The 23,938-nt window shown below is 41.3% G+C and overlaps 3 protein-coding genes across 4 annotated transcripts; all 3 read right to left on the bottom strand.

The window, feature by feature from the left end:
- Window positions 1-98: 98 nt before the first annotated feature.
- On the bottom strand, window positions 99-9,722 carry smcr8b (Smith-Magenis syndrome chromosome region, candidate 8b). The gene is made up of 6 exons (XM_028018701.1): window positions 9,537-9,722; window positions 6,313-6,725; window positions 3,851-4,554; window positions 2,135-2,551; window positions 1,405-1,894; window positions 99-697 (listed from the first exon to the last, which is right to left on the bottom strand). Exons 1-6 carry the CDS (start codon window positions 9,720-9,722, stop codon window positions 265-267), a joined length of 2,643 nt encoding a protein of 880 aa, XP_027874502.1. The 3' UTR covers window positions 99-264.
- Window positions 9,723-13,244: 3,522 nt separating this feature from the next.
- On the bottom strand, window positions 13,245-17,258 carry ptcd1 (pentatricopeptide repeat domain 1). 2 transcript variants are annotated; one of them, XM_028018130.1, is made up of 8 exons: window positions 16,582-17,258; window positions 16,366-16,506; window positions 15,717-15,935; window positions 15,538-15,639; window positions 14,638-15,279; window positions 14,043-14,171; window positions 13,759-13,941; window positions 13,245-13,604 (listed from the first exon to the last, which is right to left on the bottom strand). In XM_028018130.1, the coding sequence occupies exons 1-8, from the start codon at window positions 16,999-17,001 to the stop codon at window positions 13,362-13,364; spliced, it is 2,079 nt and encodes a 692-aa protein (XP_027873931.1). In that variant the 5' UTR covers window positions 17,002-17,258; the 3' UTR covers window positions 13,245-13,361. The 2 variants fall into 2 exon arrangements, with proteins under 2 accessions (XP_027873931.1, XP_027873932.1); XM_028018131.1 differs by having other exon boundaries at window positions 14,043-14,159; window positions 16,582-17,254.
- Window positions 17,259-17,912: 654 nt separating this feature from the next.
- Window positions 17,913-23,895, bottom strand: fbxl18 (F-box and leucine-rich repeat protein 18). Its single transcript, XM_028018129.1, has 7 exons — window positions 23,702-23,895; window positions 22,402-22,599; window positions 21,802-22,151; window positions 20,997-21,132; window positions 19,830-20,908; window positions 19,237-19,455; window positions 17,913-18,687 (listed from the first exon to the last, which is right to left on the bottom strand). Exons 1-7 carry the CDS (start codon window positions 23,777-23,779, stop codon window positions 18,531-18,533), a joined length of 2,217 nt encoding a protein of 738 aa, XP_027873930.1. The 5' UTR covers window positions 23,780-23,895; the 3' UTR covers window positions 17,913-18,530.
- Between the last annotated feature and the right edge of the window lie 43 nt (window positions 23,896-23,938).

Raw genomic sequence — 23,938 nt, 5'->3', positions numbered from 1 at the left:
AGGAGGTAATTAAGCCATTTCATTCCAGTGTTTTGTACCTGTGGCACATCTAAAAACTGCAGGACAGCGGCCCTTGAGGACTGGAGTTTGAGACCTGTGCTGTAGAGAGTTAACATTCATATTCGTTTGAGTCTTAAATGTGCACATATTTATATTCATTTGAACAATCCTTTGTGCACATACAGCAGCTGCTAATTACACCTAAGGCATTGTATGGAGGGCATGTAGCAAAATAAAAGCATCTTGCTCTGCTCCTCAGTCTGTTTATGTTGGATATGTGTTCCTGTGAAGCTGCACAGAGCTGTAGGAAAACCTGAAAGGCGGCGGTCCATGTCCGGTGTGGCGCTGCGTGATCAGGTCAGTCAGAAAGTGCATCACTCGAAAATCATTTTCACTGCTGCAGAGTTGTGGTGCTTGCTGCGAGTCCTTTTCCTCGGCGATGGCTCTGTGAAGCTGGGAAGCAGCGGTGAAGGTCTGCAGCAGCACCCGGTTGGCCAGCGCAGTCAGGCAGCTCTCCAGGTGCAGCAGGTAGGTGAGGCCGCGGCCGATGCCGGTGTGAGGGTTGGCTAGGAAGCTGACCAGGGATCCGGCATATGAAGGACAGCGTAGCGTCTTCTGATCCAGGTCCAGCACAGCGATGTAACGACTCAACTGAGTCAGAGACTGAAGGATGGAAGATGATGCTCTGGAAGATGATCTGGAGAAGAAAACCAAGCAGGATCTTATGACATATAGAAGTATGAAGTTCTTGCAGATGGAACTTTGCCTCTGAATCGACTCACCTATTGAAATGTTTTCTGCGGTGCAACAATACTTACTGATCTCATTATATGCACACGCATACAAAAGTTTCATGCAGCTTAAAAGCTGCTATTTGTGTAAGGAAGATCAGCTTTATCTGGTCACGAATACCTTAATTAACAAATCTGTGTGGAAGGACTAGAAGGATTACAAAATGTTCTAAATGTATTGATTGGTACTAGAGGTGCACCAATTTCCTTCATTTTGGGAGATCGGTGATCGGCCGATACTTCTATGTGAAGTCGATCTTATCTGTTTCAACAAAGGTCTAAAAATCAGCCACTGTCTTCTTCTGCTCTCCTGTTAGAGATTTGACTGTTAGATTGGCCCACCAGCTCATGTCTGCACGTCATCCTCACTACTGGCAACTTTCTTGCTATATTTAACAACATTTCAGACAAAATAAATTGCTATTTTTTTGTCGACGTGTCAGGCTTTATAAAGATTGGTAATTGACCAGAAAACTGCAATCAGTGCAGCCCTAGTTTATATCAAAAACTTCTGGGACAATCTCCTGTCCAGTAACATTTGTTACTGTGACAGGAGGAATTAATAATGTCAACAAACCAATGCAGAGATATGAATGAGTCACATAACAGTCACCTGTGTATTCCTATGAGCCTCCAGGTGAGCAGGTCAGTCAGCTGGAGGGGCGTGGCCAAACATGACATCACGGCGCTCCCGTCAGCACCAGGAGCTGGCAGGAAGAGCCTCAAGCCGTCCACCAGCTTCCTCACCAGCTGCTCGTCTCCACCGATGACGACCAGCGGCCGGCCAATCAGCAGACAGAAGATGGCATGCTGGGAGAAGGAGAGCTGCTTGATGAACCGGAGGGCTCGCAGGCCAGCCCTCCTCCTCCTCCTTTTCTTGTCCACACATGTGCTGGTGAGGTTGACTGTGGTGGGAGATGGTGGCTCTGAGCTGCTGGTGAAGCTGGTGCAGTCGGAGAATTCGTCCACGCTGAGCAGCCTCAGAAGAGCGCAGGGCGGCATGCGCAGAGCTCCCTCCGCCCCGACGCTTTTCGGAGCCATTTTTACATGGAGGTCAAACACCGGCCTCGTCTTCTTCTGCCTCGACTCCACTGCATTTCCAGCTGCGTGGAAACAGATTCATCACGTGATTACAGCAAAGAAAACCGGTAAGCTTTTCTAGTACAGGAGTTTGTGGGCTGGTGCCAGCAGAACCACACACTGCACAGTTTATGTCAGGTACAGGGACTGGCAGGTAAAGACGTCTAAAACCTTTTAAAAGATTTTTAAGTCCAAAAATCTCTTAAAAAATTACAAGAATAAAATAGTTATATATGTTGTTAAATGTACAGTAAATGTGTTACCTTGGACCAGTTTATTCATTTTGTCTTTATGGACTTCGTTACTCTTCTCTGTGAGTAAATTGTCTTTGTCTGGTACATTGAACATTATTTCCTCCAAAAGTTCTTTTCTTCCAGCAGATTCTCCACTTTCGTCCCCTGCAGTAGCAGTGTTCTTCATCCTCTCCTCCTTGAGGACTTTTTCAGGCTTACAGTCAGCCTGTGACTCTTCCTCTTCCTCAAATCCATTGGTCAGAGTGTGATGCTCCGCCTCTTCCTCTGTGATGGCGGACAGGTCGTCAGGGACGATGGACTCAGTCGTGCTGAGAACCTCGATGCTGTCCTCGCTGTTGGCACGCCTGGCAGGGGCTCGCAGGCGCTGAAGGCCTGCGTCTCCTGCTGCATGCTGGAGAATCACGTCTGTCGTCCCAACACGGGTTTCTGTGCAGAACAACACAAACTGCTGAACCGACTGTTTTCAATCGGATCATTGCTGTAATAAAATGCAATAAAACACAGAGATCTAAATGGATCGTTTTTGGAAGTTTAGTTACTTGATAAATTGCTAAAAGGCATAGTTTGAATTATTTTCAGATGTGCTTCTGTACCACTCTGCTGAGAGAACGAGACACAGATCATTAACTGTACAATAGAAACAAGATGGAAATAACACAATAAACTGTTATCTACTTAATCTATGGAAAAGTCCAAATGTCCCATTTAAAACTCCATCCATCCATCCTATTGAGGTCCCAAAGGGTGCTGGTGCGGATGAGAGTCGGGGTCACCCTGGATAGGTCACCAGTCCATCACAGGGCAATACAGAGACAGATAGGACACACACACACACACACCTAAGGTTAATTCAGAGAGACCAGTCAACCTAACAGTCATGTTTTTGGACTGTGGGAGGAAACGGGAGTACCTGGAGAGACCTAAGGCAAGCACAGGGAGAACATATAGACTCCATGGAGAAAGACCCCAGGCTGGGAATCGATTCCATTTAACACTACAGACTGGATTGTTTCAGAAAACTTGCCTAGAGTCAGAGAATCTGATGCTTCATATCAGACTGACTCGTCTCTGAAATATGATTTTTGACTAAACAGTTTATCATGTAAAATGCTTGATGACGGCACAGGAGATTAGAACAACTTTTCTTGATTGATAAAAGTCACAATCAATCATGCAGGTATTAAAGATACCATGAGGTGGCGTATCATTTCCACCAACATGTACAATAGAAATTAAAATGCAGATGAATTATTAAGTATAGATTTAATCACCCAGGATGTCAAAGTCCAGTTTTTGAAAAGCAACATTGAAGAAAAAAAATGCTACACAAGTAAAATTGTGTCTTGTGTACATTCGGATTGATGACATCACAAGAGGATGACATCACTTGAGCTTCTGTCAAACGAACAACTTCTGAAACATTGTGACGTCTGAAGCGTCACAATCAGGAATTATTGACTTAAAACAAGCACACATTTATTGCTGAAAATATGTTTTTAAGTTAGTTTCATCTTATCTCAAGTGTGCTAAGATGTCTGCACTAGAAATAAGACCAAAACTATTTGGGTAAGGTTCTATATTTTAGCAGTGCAGCTGTTCTTAATTTGGTTCATCAGAGACTGAAAATAGTAATTAAATTTTCTGCAAAAGGCCAGGAGAAAATCTTTCATACCGTTTAGAGACGCAGGTTTTTGTTTTCCTTCCACCATCACTCTGAGAACGTACCTCTGCTGTCGGACACAACGGCCACGCGTTGACTCCGGTACGACTTCTCCGTCCCGAGAACCTCGATGCTGTCGCTGCTGCTCATGCTGCCCATCATGTCTGTGAACGCGCTGGGGTCAGGGGTCGCTCTCCCGCCTCCCCCTCCTTCCATCTTTATCTGTATTTCTTCCACACAGGAGAACAACTCCCCACCATGCTTTTCTGATTGACCTCCCACAGCTCCCACGGTGCTCCCCAAGACCCGCTCTGCTTCATCCTCCTCCTCTTCCTCCTCAGCATCCACAGGGCAGCACAGCTCAAACAGGAAGTTTGTAAGTTTCACCTTCCTGGACAGTAGCTGTGAGACGCGAGCAGTTCGCAGGACGCACCTGTCGCCACGCAGACGCCGCTCTGTGTCTGATAGCTGGTTTTTCACCAGGGACAGGAAGTAGAAGTTGCAGAGCTCCTCCAGTGGCTTCAGAAGCGACTCAGACCTGCAGGAGGCAGAGGAGGGAAGGCAGGGAGAGGACGGCTCAAGCGGCAGGTCGGCCGTGTCGTAGGGCAGGAAGTCAGGCTGCTGGAGTTTCCTGTTTGGGTAGGATGTGACCTGGCGAAGGAGCTCTCTGTGGTTCAGGATCAGATGCTCTAAAGCTTCCAGCTCATCAGCTCTGCCTCCTGCTCCTGTGGAGACGTGTGTGTCCTGCAGCAGGGCCCTCCGTCTGTACCTGCAGCAGTCAGAGGGATTCTTCAGTCAACAGACAACTCTCAGTTCCTCACTGTTCAGAATTTAATCACACACTTTGTTCTGAGAAATCAGAATAAGCAGGTTTTCTGCACATTTGCTGCACTTCCAATTCCACAATGTCTTAGATTTTTATTTCTCAAAAAGAACAGAATAAAGTCAGAAAAAAGGAATATTTCTGCCATATCCAGGCTGCAAAAACACCAAAATGCAAGATTTAACCATGAATGTTTTTTTCTGAGACAGATCTAGCAAATAAGAAAATGTATATCTGAATATTTAGTGCTCAACAACTAATTAGATATAAAAACAACTTTTTGATTTGTACTTGTATCTTCTTCTTCCTGCTTCCTTTAAGTGTAACAACAGTGGATCATCTCTCTCTGTTCCTCCTTCTACTGCACATTTATCCTCCTTTGTGGACTTTTTTCCTCTTTTCCACCATATTTTCTACCTTTATCCTTCTCAATCTCAAACTGAACCTTTTTAACTCTGAACTATTTGAGCTCCTGTCTTTGTATCGTGGCACCATCTCCAACCAAAACTCTGCTGTCTGACTCCTCAACTGGAAACCTGTAGGAAACCTTTTTCTCCTGCTTCTCATTCATGCACATTAATCTGTATTCCTTCTATTAGCACTGCTAATTTGAAATGTGTCAACACAAACCTTTATAAAGAATTACTGCTACATAAATACATTTATTTGAATCAGTTGAACCAATTCCACAAAAACACGTTACATCTTTATCAGGCTGAACTGACTGGAACAGTTTTGGGGTTGTTAGAAAATATGAACAATTCCTCTTAGGTCCAAGATTTCTACAAATATTCCCGTTCAACATTCTAGATTTGTCAAGCATTTTTATAACATTCCAGACATTTGAGGACAAAACATGTAGTTGTTATAATCAGATAGTAAATATAGAAATCTTTAAAGCTTCTGATTTGATACATTTATTTTGTTTGTAAAAAGAACGCAGGTCTGGTTTAACTAAAAGTAGGAAAATGACCTGTTTTGATTTTTGAGTGAGTACATTTACCTGGAAGTGTTCTGTGAGTAAACCAAAAAATAACATGATCTATTAGTTAAAAAGAGTTGAAAGTTGTGAAATGAAGGTTGCCATCCAAATATGAAACATCGAAATAACATTTTCTTCTTTTGTTAACAGAAGCAAAAAATCTGTTGAAAATGTAACAAATTTTCCAATTTCATCCCGTCATGGAAAAGGCTCCTGACGGGGCTCCATGCTTCTCACACGTTTCAAGGCCCTGATTTTCTCTGCTGAGCAAACAGACAGTTCTGCTGTACTTTACCCATCGCAGACCTTAATATGCTGCAGAACATTTGAAAGAATTGGGCTATTTGCCAACATAATGACAGCAAATTCTGATAGTGTGGAGTAGAAGGATGTGGTCGTAGGAATATTGCATTCTTTGTTTGACTGTGAACCACTTAATGAGGAAATTGAAATATTATTTAATAATTAAAAATAATTTCTCTTTTCATCATCTAGACTAAGATGAATTTTGCTACCAACAGCAAAGTCTGTTTTTGAAGGTCTTCCTTTGATTGGCTCAAAATACCAATTTGCTTAATTATGCATCCTTAGAATTTGTTCCAATCAGCTTCCAGACAAATTTACTCAAAATGAATTGGTAACCTCCTGGTTTGATGCAACAATCCCAAAAAGCTGAAGCAGCTCGTTCTTTTATTACTACAAACAAACAAACAAGAACTTACTCGAGCTCCTGCAACTTTCTCTGCAGTTCAGAGGAGAACGCTTGCCTGTTTCCCGTCTTCAAACTGTCAGAGGCCTGAGAAAAACACTCGGACAGCTCAGAGAAGTTCTCCATCAGTTTGGTCCGGTCCGAACAGACGTAGGCCATGCAGAAAGGTCGCACCATCCCCCGAGCCTCCAGGTCGTATAGGGTCAGGTGATGAACGTACGCAAACGAGTCGTCTGCTGAGTCTCCCAGGATTACCTTGGAGTCCTCGCTGAAACTGAGGCGGGGTCCAGGCGGAGCAGGGGCTGTGTGACCCGGGCCGGACGCCTGGTAGTCCACAGACATAATGCGGACGGAGAAGTGGTTAAGGTCAAACGAGCCGATGACCTTCGGATCATTTGGTATTGTTAAGACAGGCTTTGGACCAACCTGGAAGACAGAAGAAGATGATGTATCCAATTTATCATTGAGAGCAACAAGATGTCTGGATTCTTTTCTGAAAAAAATGACTTGCTCTGCTTTTCCATTTACACCACAACCAACACCACCAGTCTGGATTTTCATTTTAAAGATTTAATGAACTGCCGCGTTCTGTGTGAACAAACTGAAAAACCTGTACTGATGCTTAACTAACCTTCACTGCTGTTTGGTAATATGATGAGTAACAGAAGGATTTTGTTTCTTTTCTGATGTTCATCATAGCCATATCTAACATTATAATGTATTGTTAAATTATGTTGAATTAAGATGATGAGGTTCAGCTAAGAGCACAAACTGTCTTTTTCTCATAAGGTTTGGTATTGGGGGAAGAAAAACACTTGTGTGTGAGTTTGTCTTTGTGACTGGTGTTTTGTTTTAATGAAGAATCATTTGAGGAACTGTTCTCTCTTAAAAAGGAGAAATACTTCCTGAAAAAGTGAATAAAAAGTCCTGTAAAACAGTAAACTGTTTTACAGGACTTTTTATTGATATCATACAACAGCAACAACAATGCACTTTTTTGTTATTTAATTCATCTGTGAGATCATACAACCATGAAAAATACATAATTTCATGTTATTACACTAATCCATTCCATAAATTTACCCCACACACTGACATGTCAGTGCAAGTTGTATTTGACTTATGTTCTGTTTTTTCACAGAACATTAGTCAAATACAACACACAATAAGTCAAATGTGGTACAATGAGTGTATTATATAAAGTATTCAGAGATTTGTTGTCCAGGACATCTTATCAAAACAGCAACACTTTTGACTAGTTTTGATTTTACAGATCTGTGGTTTCCAGCTAAATTTATCATCCGATGTTGTACCTAAAAATGTAATCTCAGGGACTCGTTCTAAGTCAAACGCTGTCAGTAGTTATTTTGATTGCATTATTTTCTTGTTTATTGTGGTTTCTAAGTTTCTTGAATTTAATGATAATTTATTGTTTTTGAACCAATGTTTTAGTTTTTTTTCATTTCTGTAGAGACCACCTCTGAGAGTTGTTGGATGTTTTCTCCAGCACAGACGATACAAAGACACTAAGTATCACCTTCAAATATAATGTATTTTAGCAGGTTTAATACGTTGAGTGTGTCTTTTATATACAAATTAAATCATTTGGGACTCAACACTAACCCCTGCAGGACCCCACAAGTTATGATGTTTAATAAATCTGATTTCTGATGACCTCTTTCTATAAACTTTGTCCAATGAAGCTTCTAAAGATACCCCACTAATTCCAAACCTTCTCAGCTTTTTGAGTAAAACATCATGATTGATGGTATCAAAAAGTTTCTTGACATCAAGAAATACACCAATTACAAATGAGCTTTTATCCATACTGTCTATGATTTCTTCTGTTAACTGCATCAATCCCACTGATGTTGGTTTCTCTGAAGCCACAGTCAGTCAGTTTACTTTTTATTGAAATTATTTTAGATAATTTCAATATAATTATCTAACTTTTTACTAAACACTTCTTATAGTATTTTAGAAAATTGACAAAATTTCTACTCTATCTACTCTATAATTATTAAAAAATGATTGACAGATTTAAACAAAGGAATGACTTTTGCAATGTTCATAGTATTTGGAAATGCTCCAGTTATGAATGACACGTTACAGATGTAGGTCAGCTGGTCTGCAATATCATCAGTTACTTTCTTAATAAGTCATGTTAATTCCATTCCAGTACATTGGTTGTTTTATTCTTATATTGATAAACTATTTCAATAATTTATTTTTTGTCTACATGGTTAAAGTACATTAAGGATGTATTTCTCATTGTCCCCATCCTCCACCATTACAAAATATTCATCCAGGGTTTGGTCAAAATAATTAAATTATTAAAGGTGAATCGTATCGGAAGACTTCTTTCTTATAAAGCTACATATTGTCTACTATATTCCCTTATGAACCCTAAAGAAGGATAATAATCCTTCTTACATTTTCTCATAATAGTTCATTCATTTTTATCGGTTTTATGTTTTGAATATACGTAGAACTTCAGTAGTTCTATATTTTATAAATTCTTTATATAGATTATTCTTTTTCTTGCATGCATTTTGTAATCCTTTAGTAACCCACGGCTTATCTTTGTGTTTTTGCCTATAATTAAAAAGGTCAGTTGGACAGTTTTTATTCTACAGTGATTTAAACACTTTTTGAGAAATAGCTCAAAACCTTTATCAATATTGTGTTTTACAATCACACAACTTTACAGTTCTGTGATTCCGAATAACAGAACGGATTCAGACAGTGTTGGTTTAGAACCAGATCATATTTTCAGGTGTCATGTTGAATAATATACATTTAGCTGGAAACCACAGATCTGACGTTAATCTTTAGTATGTGACGTTTGGGCCCTAAATGTACTTTCTGCGGATCCCTTCAAGGATCACAAACACCGACATTAATAATATTATATCATATATAATATTAATAATTCATTCTTTCATTTAAAAATGAACTACTCGTTTATTTTATGAATAGTACATGGATTTAATTGTCCATTCATTCAATCACTTGCTTGTTTATTCTATCTCTATCATTTCCTTGTGTATTAATTTTATTCCCTATTTATTTACTTATTCATTCTCTCATTCACTTATTTCTTTAGTAATTGATTTAATCAGTCATTTGTGCATTTTCATTCATTCATTTCGTTATTTGTTGGTTTTTATTTATTTACATCAAAAGTAAACATAGAATGACTGACTGAGTCCAATCATCCTGAAATAAAACGCTCACCTGCTCCGAGAATTCAGCCACCAGGATAAAGTCCCGGTGAAACTGGGCTGCTGTTCTCCAGGGGCTGTGAGGCGGCAAAAGGCGGACAGAGAACTCCTCAGGCAGAGTGTGGACCTCCGGTTCTTCTCCTTCCTCCTCAAACCCCCCGCTGCCGGTGAAGGGCAGCAGGTCCGGTGAGCCAATCATCTTCAGTCGGTGACGGCTCAGTCCACGGAGGATCCCACCGTCGACTTTCACCTTGAGGCAGCAGCAGGAACGTGTGGGTCGGACACCGCCATGTCGCGGCGCGGAACCGCCTCAGCCTGGCTCTCTGTCAGTGAGTCAGCTGTTTCTGTTGGACAACATAATAACAGCCGGAGAGTTACAAACAAGCTGCGCAGTTATTTTCGGCCATGGTGAGACATAGATATGCCAGAAGCTGAAGCAAACGGAAACTGCGTCTTATCCACTTATCAGCTGCAGTCTTTGACGCGCTAAAAACTTTACAGTGTGAAAATCTCGCTGAAGTTAGCGTCTGAATTCTAGCTTCAGAATCGGTTCTTCTGAAGTTCTTTCAAATAAAGGGCTATTACACAGTTCTTAAGGCCTTCAGGCTTAAAAAATGTAAATCAGTTTGAGATTTGAGTGACAGAACCAAACAAATTAGACTGTGCAAATAAAATAATATAAAATATAATTTATATTATATTATATTATATTACTGCGCAGTGGCGTAGTTGGCCTTTGTAGCAAAAAGGTTTTGGGTTCAAATCCCTGCCCGGGCAGGTTCTTTCTGCATGGAGTCTACATGTTCTCCCTGTGCATGCGTAGGTTCTCTCCAGGTACTCCAGCTTCCCCCCACAGTCCAGAAACATGACTGTCAGGTTGATTGGTCTCTCTAAATTTTCCTTAGATGTGTGTGCATGGTTGTTTGTCCTGACTGTCTCTGTTGCCTGTGACGGCCTGGTGAACTCATATGTAGATCCCTCATGTCCCCACAAGGATAAGTGTGTTACATAATGAATAGATAATATATTATTATTGTTGTCTTTATTATTATTAGGCCTGAGCAGCAAAAATGCTGGGAAGACCTATTGTAATAGTGTTTATTATTATTATTATTATTATTATTATTATTATTATTGATCTTTTCAAGCCTGAGTTGTCTCTGGATACTCCAAACATGTTTGGTCAATTGGTCACTCTAAATTCCCTTGTGGTATGTTTGGTGCGTTCTCACTGTTTATCAGGCGTTGCCAGGTAACACAATGGCAAACTCAGTACCTATGTGGTCTACTTACTGTACAGTCTTTGCAGGTATCATCATAATCTGCATACATTTGACTCTGAACATTGTTGCAGTTTTGTGGTGAGTCACTAATGTATAACATAATGGCAATGGTCCCAAGATAGATCCTTGTGGAACACCCATGTCATAGTTTTGAAAAGTTGTTTGTAGTCTGAACTTTAACATGCTGCTCTTGCTTTTTCAAATAGGAACTAAAGAGCTTGTTGTGAAAAAATTCACTTTTTAAAGTTTATTTAAAACAATGTTGTGAGTAAAAGCTTCGTTCATTCCAGGTTTTATACGCCTCAGCATTGCCATTAGAAAAGGGTGATTCTTACCGTTTTTCACCCTGAACGTATTGAACATCAGTGGAGTAAATGTTTAGGGGGAAAATGTGTAACAGTTCTTCACTAAAGCAGAAGCTTGAATCAGATACCAACTTCAGTGTCGTAGATTAGCAAGTTCCCTGTGGCTGCGGTCATGAGGCTTCCTACACAACCTTCGTCCCGAGATTTCTGTTCCTCTTTCGCTTCTGTTTCGAGGTAGCAAGTTTTTACACCCAAAGGAATGAAAACGTGATGGACTGGCCTTGCGTCAAGTCGCATAAGTGAAGAAATATATTTCCGCTTTTTCACTTTCAAAACAAACAAGCCTCCATAAAAAGGGAACATAAAAACAGTCTGAAAACATAGTTTAGAGATTTTAATAACTGTTCTATTTAAGGCACATTATGAACAGAGGGCTTCATTTCAAGTTTTCACCTTCTTTTCGACTCCGTTCTAGGTCAGTTATCGAACTGATATCGATCAGGTACATCATCATATGTAGCAGCCAAACAATAAGTTGAAATGTTTAGGCACCAAAGAATATTCGGATTCATTTCAATAAAAATACTCAATATTACATTTTACAGAGAGTCTGCAAAACGGAGCAAAGAAAACTATCTCAAATTTTTTCATTGATAAACAATCTTCACATTACTTTGGAATCAAAATACTTTGTAGTGGAGACGGCAGCCACAGTCTGAGTTCACATTCATCTTTATTAACATGTTTATTGTTTGCAGCAGAAACAGAAGCATAAATAAGAGCCTAGAAACTGATGACAGTCACATGTTAAACTGCTTTCTTTATGGAACAGGTTCTTCCTCTTCTGCATCATGGTTGGCTCTTATTAACTGATCCAACTCTTTGAAATTCTCCCGTCCTTCACCTGTGCAAATTGTATGGAACCTGCATCTAACTCCTTGTTTTCCTCTTACCTCTTTGTTCATTGTTGTCTTGCTCATAAACTAAGGGTGTGACAAAGCAACAGCTTAATTATTACCCATTTCATTTTTGTATGATTCTGAGGCTATAAACTGGAGTTAATATTCAACCACCTTTATCGGTTTACACAAACGTGTGAAAGATCTTTCTATTTATCTGAAGTGCAAATATGACTTAACTCCTTTTTACCACAGACTGAATGATGACTGAAGTTTATCTTTGCACAGTAAGGAGAATGTTAAGGGTGTAAAACATCTCCAAAGCTTCCTGCTGGAGAACTTCAATGTTCATCATACACAGAACTAGATGTTTTTTGGGAGCAACAAAAGAAAAAAAAAACTTTACTTGCTGTAGTTTCTCTCATCATGTCACCACTTGTGTCTTCTGGTTCTTATTCTAGACATTTATACTTCTTAAATAAACAACCACTTATAACATTAAGTTTATGAAGTTCTGCATACATTACATTCACATTTAAGCTTCTCTTCATGCTTTACCTTAATGTCAGATGTATGGCTCCCTCTGCTGGCCCAGTTGCTCATCTTTACAGCAGAAATTCAGTTATGGCTTTAAATTAAAGAGGAAGTTTTTTAAATTGGGTGTATGACAGAACTCTCATTTGAATTGCTTCATTTCTAGATATTAAAATCTCAAATCATAATTTTTACCTGGCGTAAAAGTATTAACTTACTGTACATAGATATTTTAAGATCAGAAAAAATCCATGAAATTCACAAGTTACAGGACTGCTTGTCTCTAAATACGGCATAAACTTATGCAGTATTGCACTTATACTGCAACTTATAAGAACTTATAACGGGAACTGCACTTATAACAGATTTCCATTCTAATGACAGTCGCGAGTCTGATGGTATTCTTCTATTGTCATTTAATCCGCCATGATCTACTAAACAGATTAAGAAAAAAACCTGACTGAAAACTGCTGAGTGGTATTTCAGCTTGTGGCTGGTCATGGTGGGTTCTTCAAATGGACTTCAAACCCAAGAACAGACCAACTGTCAAGCAGGGTGGTAGCAGCATTATGCTGAGGGGTTGTCTTGTTGGCAGCGGTAGCTCTTCACTCTACATCCACAGATGGAAATCTGAAACTGGATCCCAACTGGCCCGTCCCACCGCAAAGGATCATAAACTCAACCAATCACAAGACAAAAACCAGATAGAATGTATCAAGTTTATGATAAACCATAATAGCATCAACATTTTCAATACAAAACCACATTTCCTGACTTCAGCCATTGTATGACCCAAGTCCGTTCATATTGATAAAGCCTAATAAGACTGGGAGATGTTTTTCTTATTCCCTCGAGAAAAATGTCTCCTGGCTGCTGCTCTGTGGTTCCTCTGAGCCTCAGTCAGTCCGTCCACCGCAGTGCCTGACTCACACTGCAGCGCCGACTGCTCCTTCTGCTCCTCTTCCGCCTCAGTGCTCTGAGCCGCTGAATCCTTCAGCCACTGCTGGTAGTAACCACGGAAACCATCTATGTGCACCAGGTAGTTGTTTCTGGATTTGTACTGGGATTGAGCAAAGAGAGAGGGAATTAAAGAGGGGAATTATGAGAAATAAGCAAAATCTGAAAATGACATTAAAGAGGATGATACTGGAAGGTGTGAAAAACAATATTATTTAAAATGATTTATACTGTTTTTTTTTTTTTGTTGCTCTGACCTGGTTGTAGTTGGGAGGATATTGTGCAGCAAACTCCAGCTGCCGGATGATGACCTCATTAGGCCACACACTCAGGTCCTTCATGCTCTTCAGGAGCGTTTTCAGGTAGATGTAATCCAGTCTCCGAGTTGCCCGGCCAATCAGAGCAGAGAACACATGGACATTGGGCCGAAATCCTGCATCCTGCAGAAACAATCAGAGATAAGCAAACCAGTTTACTACCCGTCAAGTGGTTAGAACAGCTGTGTGTGTATTGTGTGCAGTATTAGGTTGTTTAATGTCACCTGCATGTCTGTTAGCAGCTGCAGACCTTCCTCCTGCCGATCGCAGCTTAATGCCAGACATCCATATGTCTGAATATTCAGGCTGACATTCCTCTGTCGCATCACATGCAGCACAGCCTTGGGAGAGTAGGAATGTAAACTATATATACACACGCATAGTTTTTCATAACATATACAGTAGTCACAGCCCTTCGCCTTTTCCACATTTTGTTATGTTACACACAAATACCCCGTTATGACAATGCATAGAAGGTTTTTGAATTGTGTGAAAATGTATTAAAAATATAAAGCCAAGAAATCACAGAATCACAATAAATATGAACCATAAACACATGGAAATGCATATTAGATCAGCCAGAAAACTGCACGCAGTGCACCTCTAATGATGTGTTTTAGAAAATGTCATGAACTTAAAGTTACTCTAGATATCTCTAGCTAGTACAGGTGGTAGCTTTATAGAGTAAAAGTAATTATGCAAACATTGTCTCATGTTTTCATGTAGGTCAAATATAACTTGCACAGACGGACACCAGCAACTAGTTCAAGGGGATCTGACACTCACTTCGTTTCTGATTGGTTTTGTGTGTGCTGTTACCTTTACATCCTCTGGGTTGCTCACTCTGACAGTTCTGCGGATGGCGGAGTTAAAAAATGCGACGTCGAGCTTCACCTGATGCTGCTTGGCTGCCTTTAACAGCATCTGCAGGGACTGGTGGCCAGGCTCCATCATGTCGGCCAAGAGCGTTAGAGTTTTCAGGTCTGGACTCAGTCCATTAGCCTCCATCTTGTCTAGGAACCCTTTAGCTCCACCAATAAGGGCCAACCTGTCAGAGGCTGTGTCTACAGAGCTGAGAGCGAGCATGGCCCCTCTTCTGCCTTCAAAAAGGTCCAGCAGATTAGGGGCTGTAGAGTCGGCTACTATATCAGAAGGCAGTGAGATGTTTTCTGTTTGTCTGACTGGCATAAGATGGGTGGGTTTCTCCTCTTCACTGAGCTTGTTGTTTGTCTGACTGTGTTGAAGAAACAGCTGCCTCTCTAGAAGGTCGATGTCTATTACACCCTTGTAACTGGCTTCTGACGCATCTTCCTTTTCCCTCCAAATTTCATAGTCAGGATTCAGCAGAACACTTGATGCTAAGGCTGGATCACCAATCCCACAATCCCTGGCTGTACGTAGGAGCAGAGTATAGTTCTTTGAGTCTGGGACAATCCCCGACCGCAGCATCTGACGCCACACCTGCAGTTAACAGAAGCAGCAAAACGACAATCTTTAAACAACAAAATAAGAAATGCTTTGTTTTGGACAGAATATTCATTTATTTACATTTTCTTCACACATCTTTATCAGCAGTGCCAATAAGTGTGGAGGGCGCTATGTACTGTATACTCTCTGGTTCAGTCAAAAGCAACTAAGTTATTTGGGCAGCATTTGAAAAGCACTAAAAATATTCAGTCAGTTCAAAAAATGCTCACCGCTCCGGAGAATCAGAATTACCTGCAAAGCCAGTCTGAATCCTGTGTCTTTGTCCGTCAAACAGCCCATCAGCAGGTAATGAAACGCCTCCTGAGTTACAGCATGTCCATTTTTCACCATTTCCTACAAAGACAAGCAAAACTCTTTAACAGACGCAATGCAACGTCTTACACCCTGACATGAGAAGGTCGCTGTCGTACCCGGAGTGTGTGAACACAGGCTTGGATGTGGTTGGTGATGGCGTGGGTCTTGAGCAAAGCGTGGTACGTAATGGTGCTCAGAGGGTAGTTCTTACGCAGGAGCTCTTGTTCCAGCTTCAGGGCTTGCTGGAGTCCGGCTTGCTTTGATGGCGACTCGGCGCAGGCGTTGAACAACGCGGTGTAGGTTGCATCTGTTGCAGCCAGACCTCGCTTTTTCATCTGAAGGACACGGCAACAATTACACACAGCATTACAGAGGTCACTGACTGGGTCACTAGGAAGGTCTGTAAACTGGAGGGTTAGACTCCAGAGTATGAAAAGTTTTGGTATACGCAATTTTCAGGCTTAACATCCAACGAATTTGGCTGTTTGAAAATATTTCCAGTCAAATAATTTTTTTTTTAAAAAGCACACAAACAGTGAGATTGTGTAACACTAAAATAGCACCACTTATCTGGATTCCCACATGTAAAAACTACAAACGTTTTTCAGACTCAACTTTTCAGATTTTACAATTCTTTTTGGTCATTTAAAAACATAAAATCTCAAAATACTGGAAATAAATAAGAACTACAACAAGGAAGAAAAGAAAAAACAGGGATGATGGCAGGGGACAAAAATGACAAGAGAGGCAGATATTAAACTTTACATCGTTGTAGAGCTTGAAGGCCTTTTTGAGTTGTCCAGCTCGACCACAGCCTCCAATGAGCACAGAGTAGTTGAACTCCTCCGGCTGCAGCCTCTCCTCTTTCAGCATGTTGCTGCTGAAAACATCCAAGGCCTCTTGCAGCTGTGGAGCAAATAAAAACATTAATACAGACAAAAGAGGTGAAGGAAGTCGCAAAGACAGCTCACTAAGGCAAACCTTGTTCTCTTTGATAAGTCTCTTGCACTGTAAGAAGTACCAGTAGGCAGTGTTTCTCCTCGCAGTCCTTCTGTGGGGTTTCTTCAGCTCCTCGTCCTCCTCCATAAAATCCTCCCGGTGTCGCAGGTTCTGGATGTCCGGGCGGCTCTTCCTGAACGACCTCCTGGAGGAAATGTCCTCAGACAAGGAGCCGAAGTTTTCCCGGTCAGGTGAGGCTCCAGTATCCGTTCCGACAGAGGCGGACAGGGACACAAACCTGACAGGGAGCCGACATAGAGCCGCTGAGAGGACTGCGAACCTGCGCTTTGGTATTCTGAGACCTCCTAGGTGTGTTTTTAGAATCCCCGCCTCCGAAGGGAAAAAAGAAACTCTGGTCACAGATATTTTACTCCAGTCTCGTAAACATCTAACAGCTAACATCTTTAAGCGCTTTCAAGGTGGTGACTCTCTATCTCTAAAATAAATTGAAAGTCAATTTATTTTAAAATATAAAATCTCAAATTTTGTTTGGAGGAAACCATGTTGACCTGAACAACCATGCTTCAATGACGCAGTAGTCCAGACCTGAAAAATAGAAACCGAGTCATAATTTAGAGAGCAAATTCGCCAGACTTTAGCAAACAAACGAGGATTTAGACGATGTAATGTGTTCACAACATATGGTTCTGCTTCCTGCTAAACAAGTTGTCGAAAAAACTCCTTCTAGTCCCACATTTAATCGATTTTATCATCAATGTATTATTCTGTCTACCGTGATGCTAGACTTTATGCACACACTGCCCTCTACTGGTCATAAAGATAATTGCATGCGGTACACTCCCAAAACGTATGAAAACCCCCCTGCCAATATCGGATCATCAACAACCTTAATCAAATGAGGGTTTTTTTTAAGTTAAATATATAAAATTGGGTATAACAATGTAATGTATTTGATTATTATCAGGATTTCTGGGCGCTAAGTTCACTTTAGCCCACACTACATCCAATGAAGGCTCCATATGTGGAATATCTCTACTCCGAATTATATGTAATGCCAGAGGTCTGGATGTGTGCTGCAACAAAAACCGATAGTCTTGAAGTAAAACCAGCTGTACCTTTAACAAAATAAAATAGTTTATGAAGTGGATGTACTGTGAGAAGGTCCTGTAAGGGGACCATCTTTTAAAGGTGATTTTACTTGCAAATAAAAGAAAAAAATGTAACTGTCCTGAAAAGTAAATAACCTTCCCTCCCCATAAATGTCAGAAAGAGTGTAAATATTTTTCTGTCCTAAGAAATTAAACTACACAACTGAATCATTATAAAAAAAATAAACAAAAAAAACAGAAAGATTCCTTTTTGATAATCATATTTTTATGAAATACTTCAAGCATGGCACAAAACAGTTAAAATATCAGACTAAGAGCTTCCAAACAGTGAGCATAATCACTAATAAGGATATTTCTGTATTAAATAGAATTAAACCAGGTTTGATTCATCAAGGAAAACTGGAAATGTTTGTGGCTTAATGTGAAGAAATTAATATGCAACAGAACAATTACACTTTCATTCATAAAAATCATATTTTGCACATCTTTAGGAACAGACCATTATTATAAGTAGACTTTTGTTTAAACTTCCAGTTTGTAGAAAAATACGTGCACACAAGAAATCATTTAAAAACTCCAAAAAAAAACATTTGTTGTTTCATTTACAAAGTTTCATTCTCTACAAATATTGTTGGCACTTATTTTAAAACAGAAACTAAGCAACTGAAGTGATTTATTATTGGGATGCGCGACCAGCACCATGTGTAGATGGACGACTAAACAAACCATTATTACCCAAAACAGTTATGCTGATGTATTTCTTTTACACTGCTGCTGTTACCTAATCAGAAGCTTGACAGATAGTATTTCACAAAATTTTATTTTCAGCAACAGCAATTACGTTACAGATCACTGGTGATGTCACATGGGTGATAAATGTGGAGGCTGCGCAACATGGCTCTGAAACAAAGTTATCCGATCCAGCAGCGTCAGTGAGATGCCCCTGATGACGGAGGGCAGGTCCTCGTGCTGTAGCGGGTAGATGATCACACTGAGTGCCGAACGCTCAGCTGAAAATCTAACAGAAAGAGAAAGCACAAAACTGACTTCTAATTTATTGGATGATGCTATAATCGCACCATCGAACCTTCTGACCAACACCAGCAGGCAAGGTGGACGTTTTCCCCGAGGACACAGCGACAGAGGCGGAGTGTTAGTCAGTAAAAATAACATCTCTTGATTATTTGCTCAACTTTGTTCTGCCATGCTCATCATCCAAACATACATATCATGAAGAAGAGTATAAACCCCATAACATTTGATACTGGCATGGCAGTGCCCCCTAGCGTTTGGACATGTAATACAAACAAAACAAAGGCCCAACGAGGAGCGGGAATCAAACCAGCGAACCACCAGTTGTAAAGAATTTACAACTGGTGGGTCGGTGAAAAGAAAATTATAAAGAAATGGCAAGGCGTTTCAGAGTCATCACACTGAAACGCCTTTGTGTATTTATTTAGGCAATATTTATCTAATATTAACACATATTCGATAGTTTGAAACATTGAAGTGTGACACAACAATAAAAGCACAAGAAATCAGTAAATACAACTTAATTTTCACTTACTTGTCCAGCAGGGACTTCTGCAGTGTCCGACAGGCAGCCAGGGTGCCGCCCATGAACATGTGGCACATTACAACATGGCAACACCGCTCCATGAAGGTCTCTGTGGCCAAAGAGTCGAAGGTGCCGCTACGGGAAATGAGACAGAGCCGCTGCAGGCGATGGCAGCTGGACAAGGCCTCAAAGAAAGACGCATTGGCATTTAGGTATGGCTGCTCTAACCTAAAACAAAAATGAAGACTTCAGATTTTCAGCAGAAAACCACACTGTGAGGATGGATGGATGGATCTGTTAAAAGACGATTAGATGCACAAATAGACAAAAAATGGTTGGATGAATGGAAGGACACATTCAGACAATGTCAGAAAAAACTGCTTCAATTCTCATCTTTTGGTGTTCTTATTGATAAGTTGCAAATCTTAAGATTAAATTCCAGCGTTTCCTTGACTGCATATAAATCCCAACTTGACTGAGATAATGCTAGCTAAATTGAAGACTACTTTAAAGGAATATGTGGTTATGTTTATGAATTCACCATCCATGCACAGCCAAATGTTTCTGAACAAGGAAAAGAAAAGTCGAAGACATCCTCTGACCTGAGCTCCTGCAGCTGTGTGCACTGTGTAAGTGTCTCCAGCAAGGAGGCTGTGTAGTTCATGGTTTTCAGAGATCCCAAGTTGGCTAAGGACAACACCCGTAGGTCTCTGCACTTCCTAGTCAGCTGTACCAGTCCAGTTCCTTTGAGGACTCCAGGGAGTCCAGCCAGAGTCAAGCGATGCAGCCGAGGTAAAGCGTCTAGCGCTGCTAGGTGCACATCTCCAACTCCTCGCGCCCAAGCGCACATCCCACGAGGCTCCACGCTGGCACGGGTGCACGGCTCGAGCCGAGGCAGCGCCGATGCAAAACCTGGACCGATGAGCTCAAAGGTTTCTAAAAAGTGACAGCCAGCTGTGAGCAAAACCAGCCCAGAAATGCTGTCCCCGGCGAATGAAGGCTCCGAATCAGGTCTGTAATTCTGGAGACCCACACGTGGGGCCTTCTTTAGTCCCTGGAACAGCAGTGAGGGAGTTGAGCTGCGCGCTGAGGTGTGATTGGGATTTACACCATCTGACAAAGCGCAGGCAGGCAGGGTCAGAGACCGCAGGTGTTTGAATCTGCCCAGGCTGGCACCCAAGTGTGTTTGTCCGTCCAGCCCAGGTGAGCACTCGTGATGATAATGCGTGTGCATCAGGTTCAGGTGTTTAATGTTGGAGCAGGTTGCAGCCACCTGGCCCATTGTCTCAGCAACCAGCTGATCCTCCACACTCCTGCACTCCGAGTACGGAACATGGTTGATCCCGCTGAGGTTGAGGCTGACGAGCTGAGCGGCGTCTCTGACTCCACCGCCAAGCAGCGACTGGAAGACCTGCGGCCACAACGCAGGGCAGCGGCTGAAGCTCAGGTGCTTGGGGCTGTTTCCCTCCAGAGCTCGCTTCAGGGACAGTGGATCCAGCCAGGTGCGTGGCAGCTGCAGCGCCACCAGGTCTCCGCGCCGACCGAGGCTTTGAGCCAGCGAGGGAGCAGCGGGCCAGTGAGCCGGATTGGGACCAGGAATTGAAACCAGGAAAACTCTGAGGTGCTTTGGAATGTGAACGCTAAACACGGCAAGGTAGAGAAGGAGCAGCGTCTGGTTCACCTGGTGCAGAAAAGTCATCGATTGATCTCTTAAAGCGTACATTACAGGAATCAGACGGATAGTTTAACAGGAATCCCAAATAACTCACCTCTCCTGGGGCCAGTCTGGCCGTGAACTCCTCCAGCTGTTCGTAATGTGGCACGCTGCTCTGGCCGACCATCAGCTGACAGCAAACACCGATGCCCTCTCTGGTCACATCTGGAATGTCAAACTGCAGCATCAGCCTGAAACACAACGGCAAACAGTCAACTCTAACACTGTCCAAACATACACCTCACAGCCAGTGGAACAGTTGATAACAAAAAGAGATTTTTTTGGAAGTCGTTTATGTTTTTTCAACTGAATTAGGATTATTTTGCATCGCTGAATCCAAAAATGACATCCATTTTTCTCAGTCAGGTCAGGTTTTTATTCTAATTTGATTTAGAAAAATCGGATCTTCTGATTAAATTGATGACATTTTTGTGACATTATCAGTTCATTTCCGTTAATATTTCTCATCCAAAAAGGGTTTTAGGAGAAAAAACACTGTTTTCTAACAAAGTATTAAATAAATGTTATAAACTTGGACTTTACTATTAGACAGTTATTGACAGATTCATATCATCAATGAAGACAGTTACTGACCTATGAGGCAATCACTATTCTGGAAATGCACAGCGATGAAAATTCTTCATACTCTGTGTATGAAAAGCTGGATGTTTGTTCTCTGGAGAGCTTTATGAGCTTCTATTGTTGTCTGTAGTGATACAAATAAGTTGTAACCCCTTTTCAGTTATCAGTTTTAGTGATGTCATTACAAAAATAGAAATACAAAGAGCATATGTATCTGTGCATAATAAGACCTAACCTTACAATTTTCTCACAATTCCTTTGATCCCACAGACTCTTACTTGCGAAGTTGAGCACAGCAAGGCACTACGCCATAGCTCGGCGTAAACAGAGTCTGTCTCAGCTCCGTGAGGCGGCTCAGTGAATCAACGGCTTCCGAGCTGAGCAGTGCGGAGTTGAAACAGGACCTAACATCAAACGCCAGCGATCTGAGCAAAGACAAAGAGGATAAGAGACGCGACAGGCAAAGGGAGGTGAGGCGGCAGCCGGTTACATCCAGATGTGTTACTCCTCTGCATCGTGCCAGTTTGTCTAAGGTGGAGGCTGACAGCCAGTAGCAGCTGTTGAGGCTGAGCGATTGTACGTGGTTGGCTAGCAGCTTTAGAGTGTGACGAACCAACTGATCGTCAGCCTGGAAACAAAAGATGAAAAAACAAGGCTTATTATTATTAAAACCAGAGCTGCTGCCTGTTTTACACGTCAATGTTAGGGAAGGTTTTATGACTCATGAGCACCTGTACAGATATCTCCTAAAAAAGTGTATTTGATATGCTGTGCATGTGGTTGTTTCTGACCTAAACACAAAGTTAAAACAAAGAATTTCTCAGTCCTGAAATGTCTTATCATCTCCAAAGAATGTAAGAGACTTTTAATTCCTTTACCCGATATTCTTCCGAAAATCTGACGTTTGTGAGCAGCATCTTGTCGTAGCAAAGTGTGTGTAACTTCTGGCAGACATTTGCCACATTAGTCAGCAGGTCACACACTGGAACATGACGAAGGATACACAACAGGATCTCATCAGACAGATCCGACATCCCAACCGAGCCAGACGACATGGTGTCCTGGTAACAGAAAGCCTGGCAGAGAGACAAAAGATCTGTTATATCAGTCAGTTAACGAGACAGCTCACTGAGATAACCCAATAAAAGATATTGTAAACCGTAACATTTGTAAATATGTTGTTGCTTCAACCAAGAACCAGTCAAAGTGAGGACTGTTTCTGGCGACAGGACTGCTGATAGAATTCTGCAGAATCTACAGAATCAAATTTCCTGACACTCAGTAAAGAAATGCGGTTCTTTTTAACCTGAGCTAGGAAGCTGAAGGAACTAACACTCTTTTCCTTTCAGGAGCTCAAAAGTAAATGCCTTCCATGTTCTGGTTCATCCATGCATCCATTATCTACACACTTATCCTTGCAGAGAAGCAAGGGGGGCTGGTGCCCATTTCCAGCGGTCAATGGGTGTCTACTGGTCCACTGCAGTTCAAGAATATCCAACAATATTTCACTTATTTAATGAACACCTGGGCAGTTTTATCTGTATTTAGAAACGCCGCCCCTAAGATTTGCCTGCATTTATCTGGATTTGGGCAAACGGTGTGTTTCTCAAAACCTAACGATTCACTCAACTGCTTTTGTCCTGTGTTAATATTAAAACATCAATGCAAAGAAGCCAGCCTAAGTCTCACCAAAGCTCTTATCGTAAACACTTAAATTGTAGTTGTTGTCACACAATTCAGATGATCTTTGTCTGATATCACAATAACCTGAGCTAGAAATTTATGACCTAAAAATAAACATGACATATAGAGCAGATACTTTTTCACACTGCGTGTACATTTCCTGTGGCAGAGTGTATGTGACCTACATGATGCGACAGCACATGCAGTAACTTAGATTTTGTACAAAAAAATATGCTGCATAATCATTTATGATAATAAATGATTTTTCATAATAAAAAGAAATGCATCGTCGACAACATTTTTTTTTACTTTTTTTTCTTTTACGCTCTTAATCCACCAGACCATTTCAAAATGCCTACCAGTCTGTTTCTCTATATCTGAATATTAAAAACCTCCAGGGTAAACTAAGCAGAATGTCTTGATCTTAGAAGCGATTAAATTAACAAACGTTAGTTAAGATATCTAGCCCGCCCTGTTAAAAGCTCTTCTACATACCTGCTCGATCTGTCGATCCATTCCCTCCATAAACCCAGGTACAGTCTCAGTCATGGCTGGTGCGTTATTTCTAAACATTGATTAGAAATTAAACCCTCGTGCCTTTCATGTTCCGGTCCTCCTGCTTAAACACCGTAAAACAGGCTGCCGTTAGCTGCTACACGGAGGATATTTGCGGCTGCACCACAGGGAAGATCTTAATGAACGGACTAACTTCCTGCTGGTCGTTCTCTTCTT

The sequence above is a fragment of the Xiphophorus couchianus genome, chromosome 5 (assembly GCF_001444195.1).
Source record: "Xiphophorus couchianus chromosome 5, X_couchianus-1.0, whole genome shotgun sequence".
Classification (NCBI taxonomy): domain Eukaryota; kingdom Metazoa; phylum Chordata; class Actinopteri; order Cyprinodontiformes; family Poeciliidae; genus Xiphophorus; species Xiphophorus couchianus.
The sequence above is the reverse complement of the archived record's forward strand: the minus strand, read 5'-3'. Positions and strand labels throughout refer to the sequence as shown.

Bases quoted from the DNA above. Each gene is read 5' to 3' on its own strand.
- fbxl18 (XM_028018129.1), bottom strand. From the start codon at position 23,779: ATGTTTAGAAATAACGCACCAGCCATGACTGAGACTGTACCTGGGTTT. The intron at 20,909-20,996 runs GTGAGTTATTTG...TTTCTGCACCAG, and splicing joins CCAGACTGGCCCCAGGAGAG to GTGAACCAGACGCTGCTCCT. The intron at 18,688-19,236 runs GTAAGTGAAAAT...TCTTTCTGTTAG, and splicing joins CAGAAGTCCCTGCTGGACAA to ATTTTCAGCTGAGCGTTCGG.
- smcr8b (XM_028018701.1), bottom strand. From the start codon at position 9,722: ATGATTGGCTCACCGGACCTGCTGCCCTTCACCGGCAGCGGGGGGTTT. The intron at 1,895-2,134 runs GTAACACATTTA...GTTTCCACGCAG, and splicing joins AATGAATAAACTGGTCCAAG to CTGGAAATGCAGTGGAGTCG. The intron at 698-1,404 runs GTGACTGTTATG...TTTCTTCTCCAG, and splicing joins AGGCTCATAGGAATACACAG to ATCATCTTCCAGAGCATCAT.
- ptcd1 (XM_028018130.1), bottom strand. From the start codon at position 17,001: ATGTTAGCTGTTAGATGTTTACGAGACTGGAGTAAAATATCTGTGACC. The intron at 15,280-15,537 runs GTAATTCTGATT...TGTTAACTGCAG, and splicing joins GATTCAGACTGGCTTTGCAG to GTGTGGCGTCAGATGCTGCG. The intron at 13,605-13,758 runs GTCAGAGCAACA...GCTCAATCCCAG, and splicing joins ATCCTCCCAACTACAACCAG to TACAAATCCAGAAACAACTA.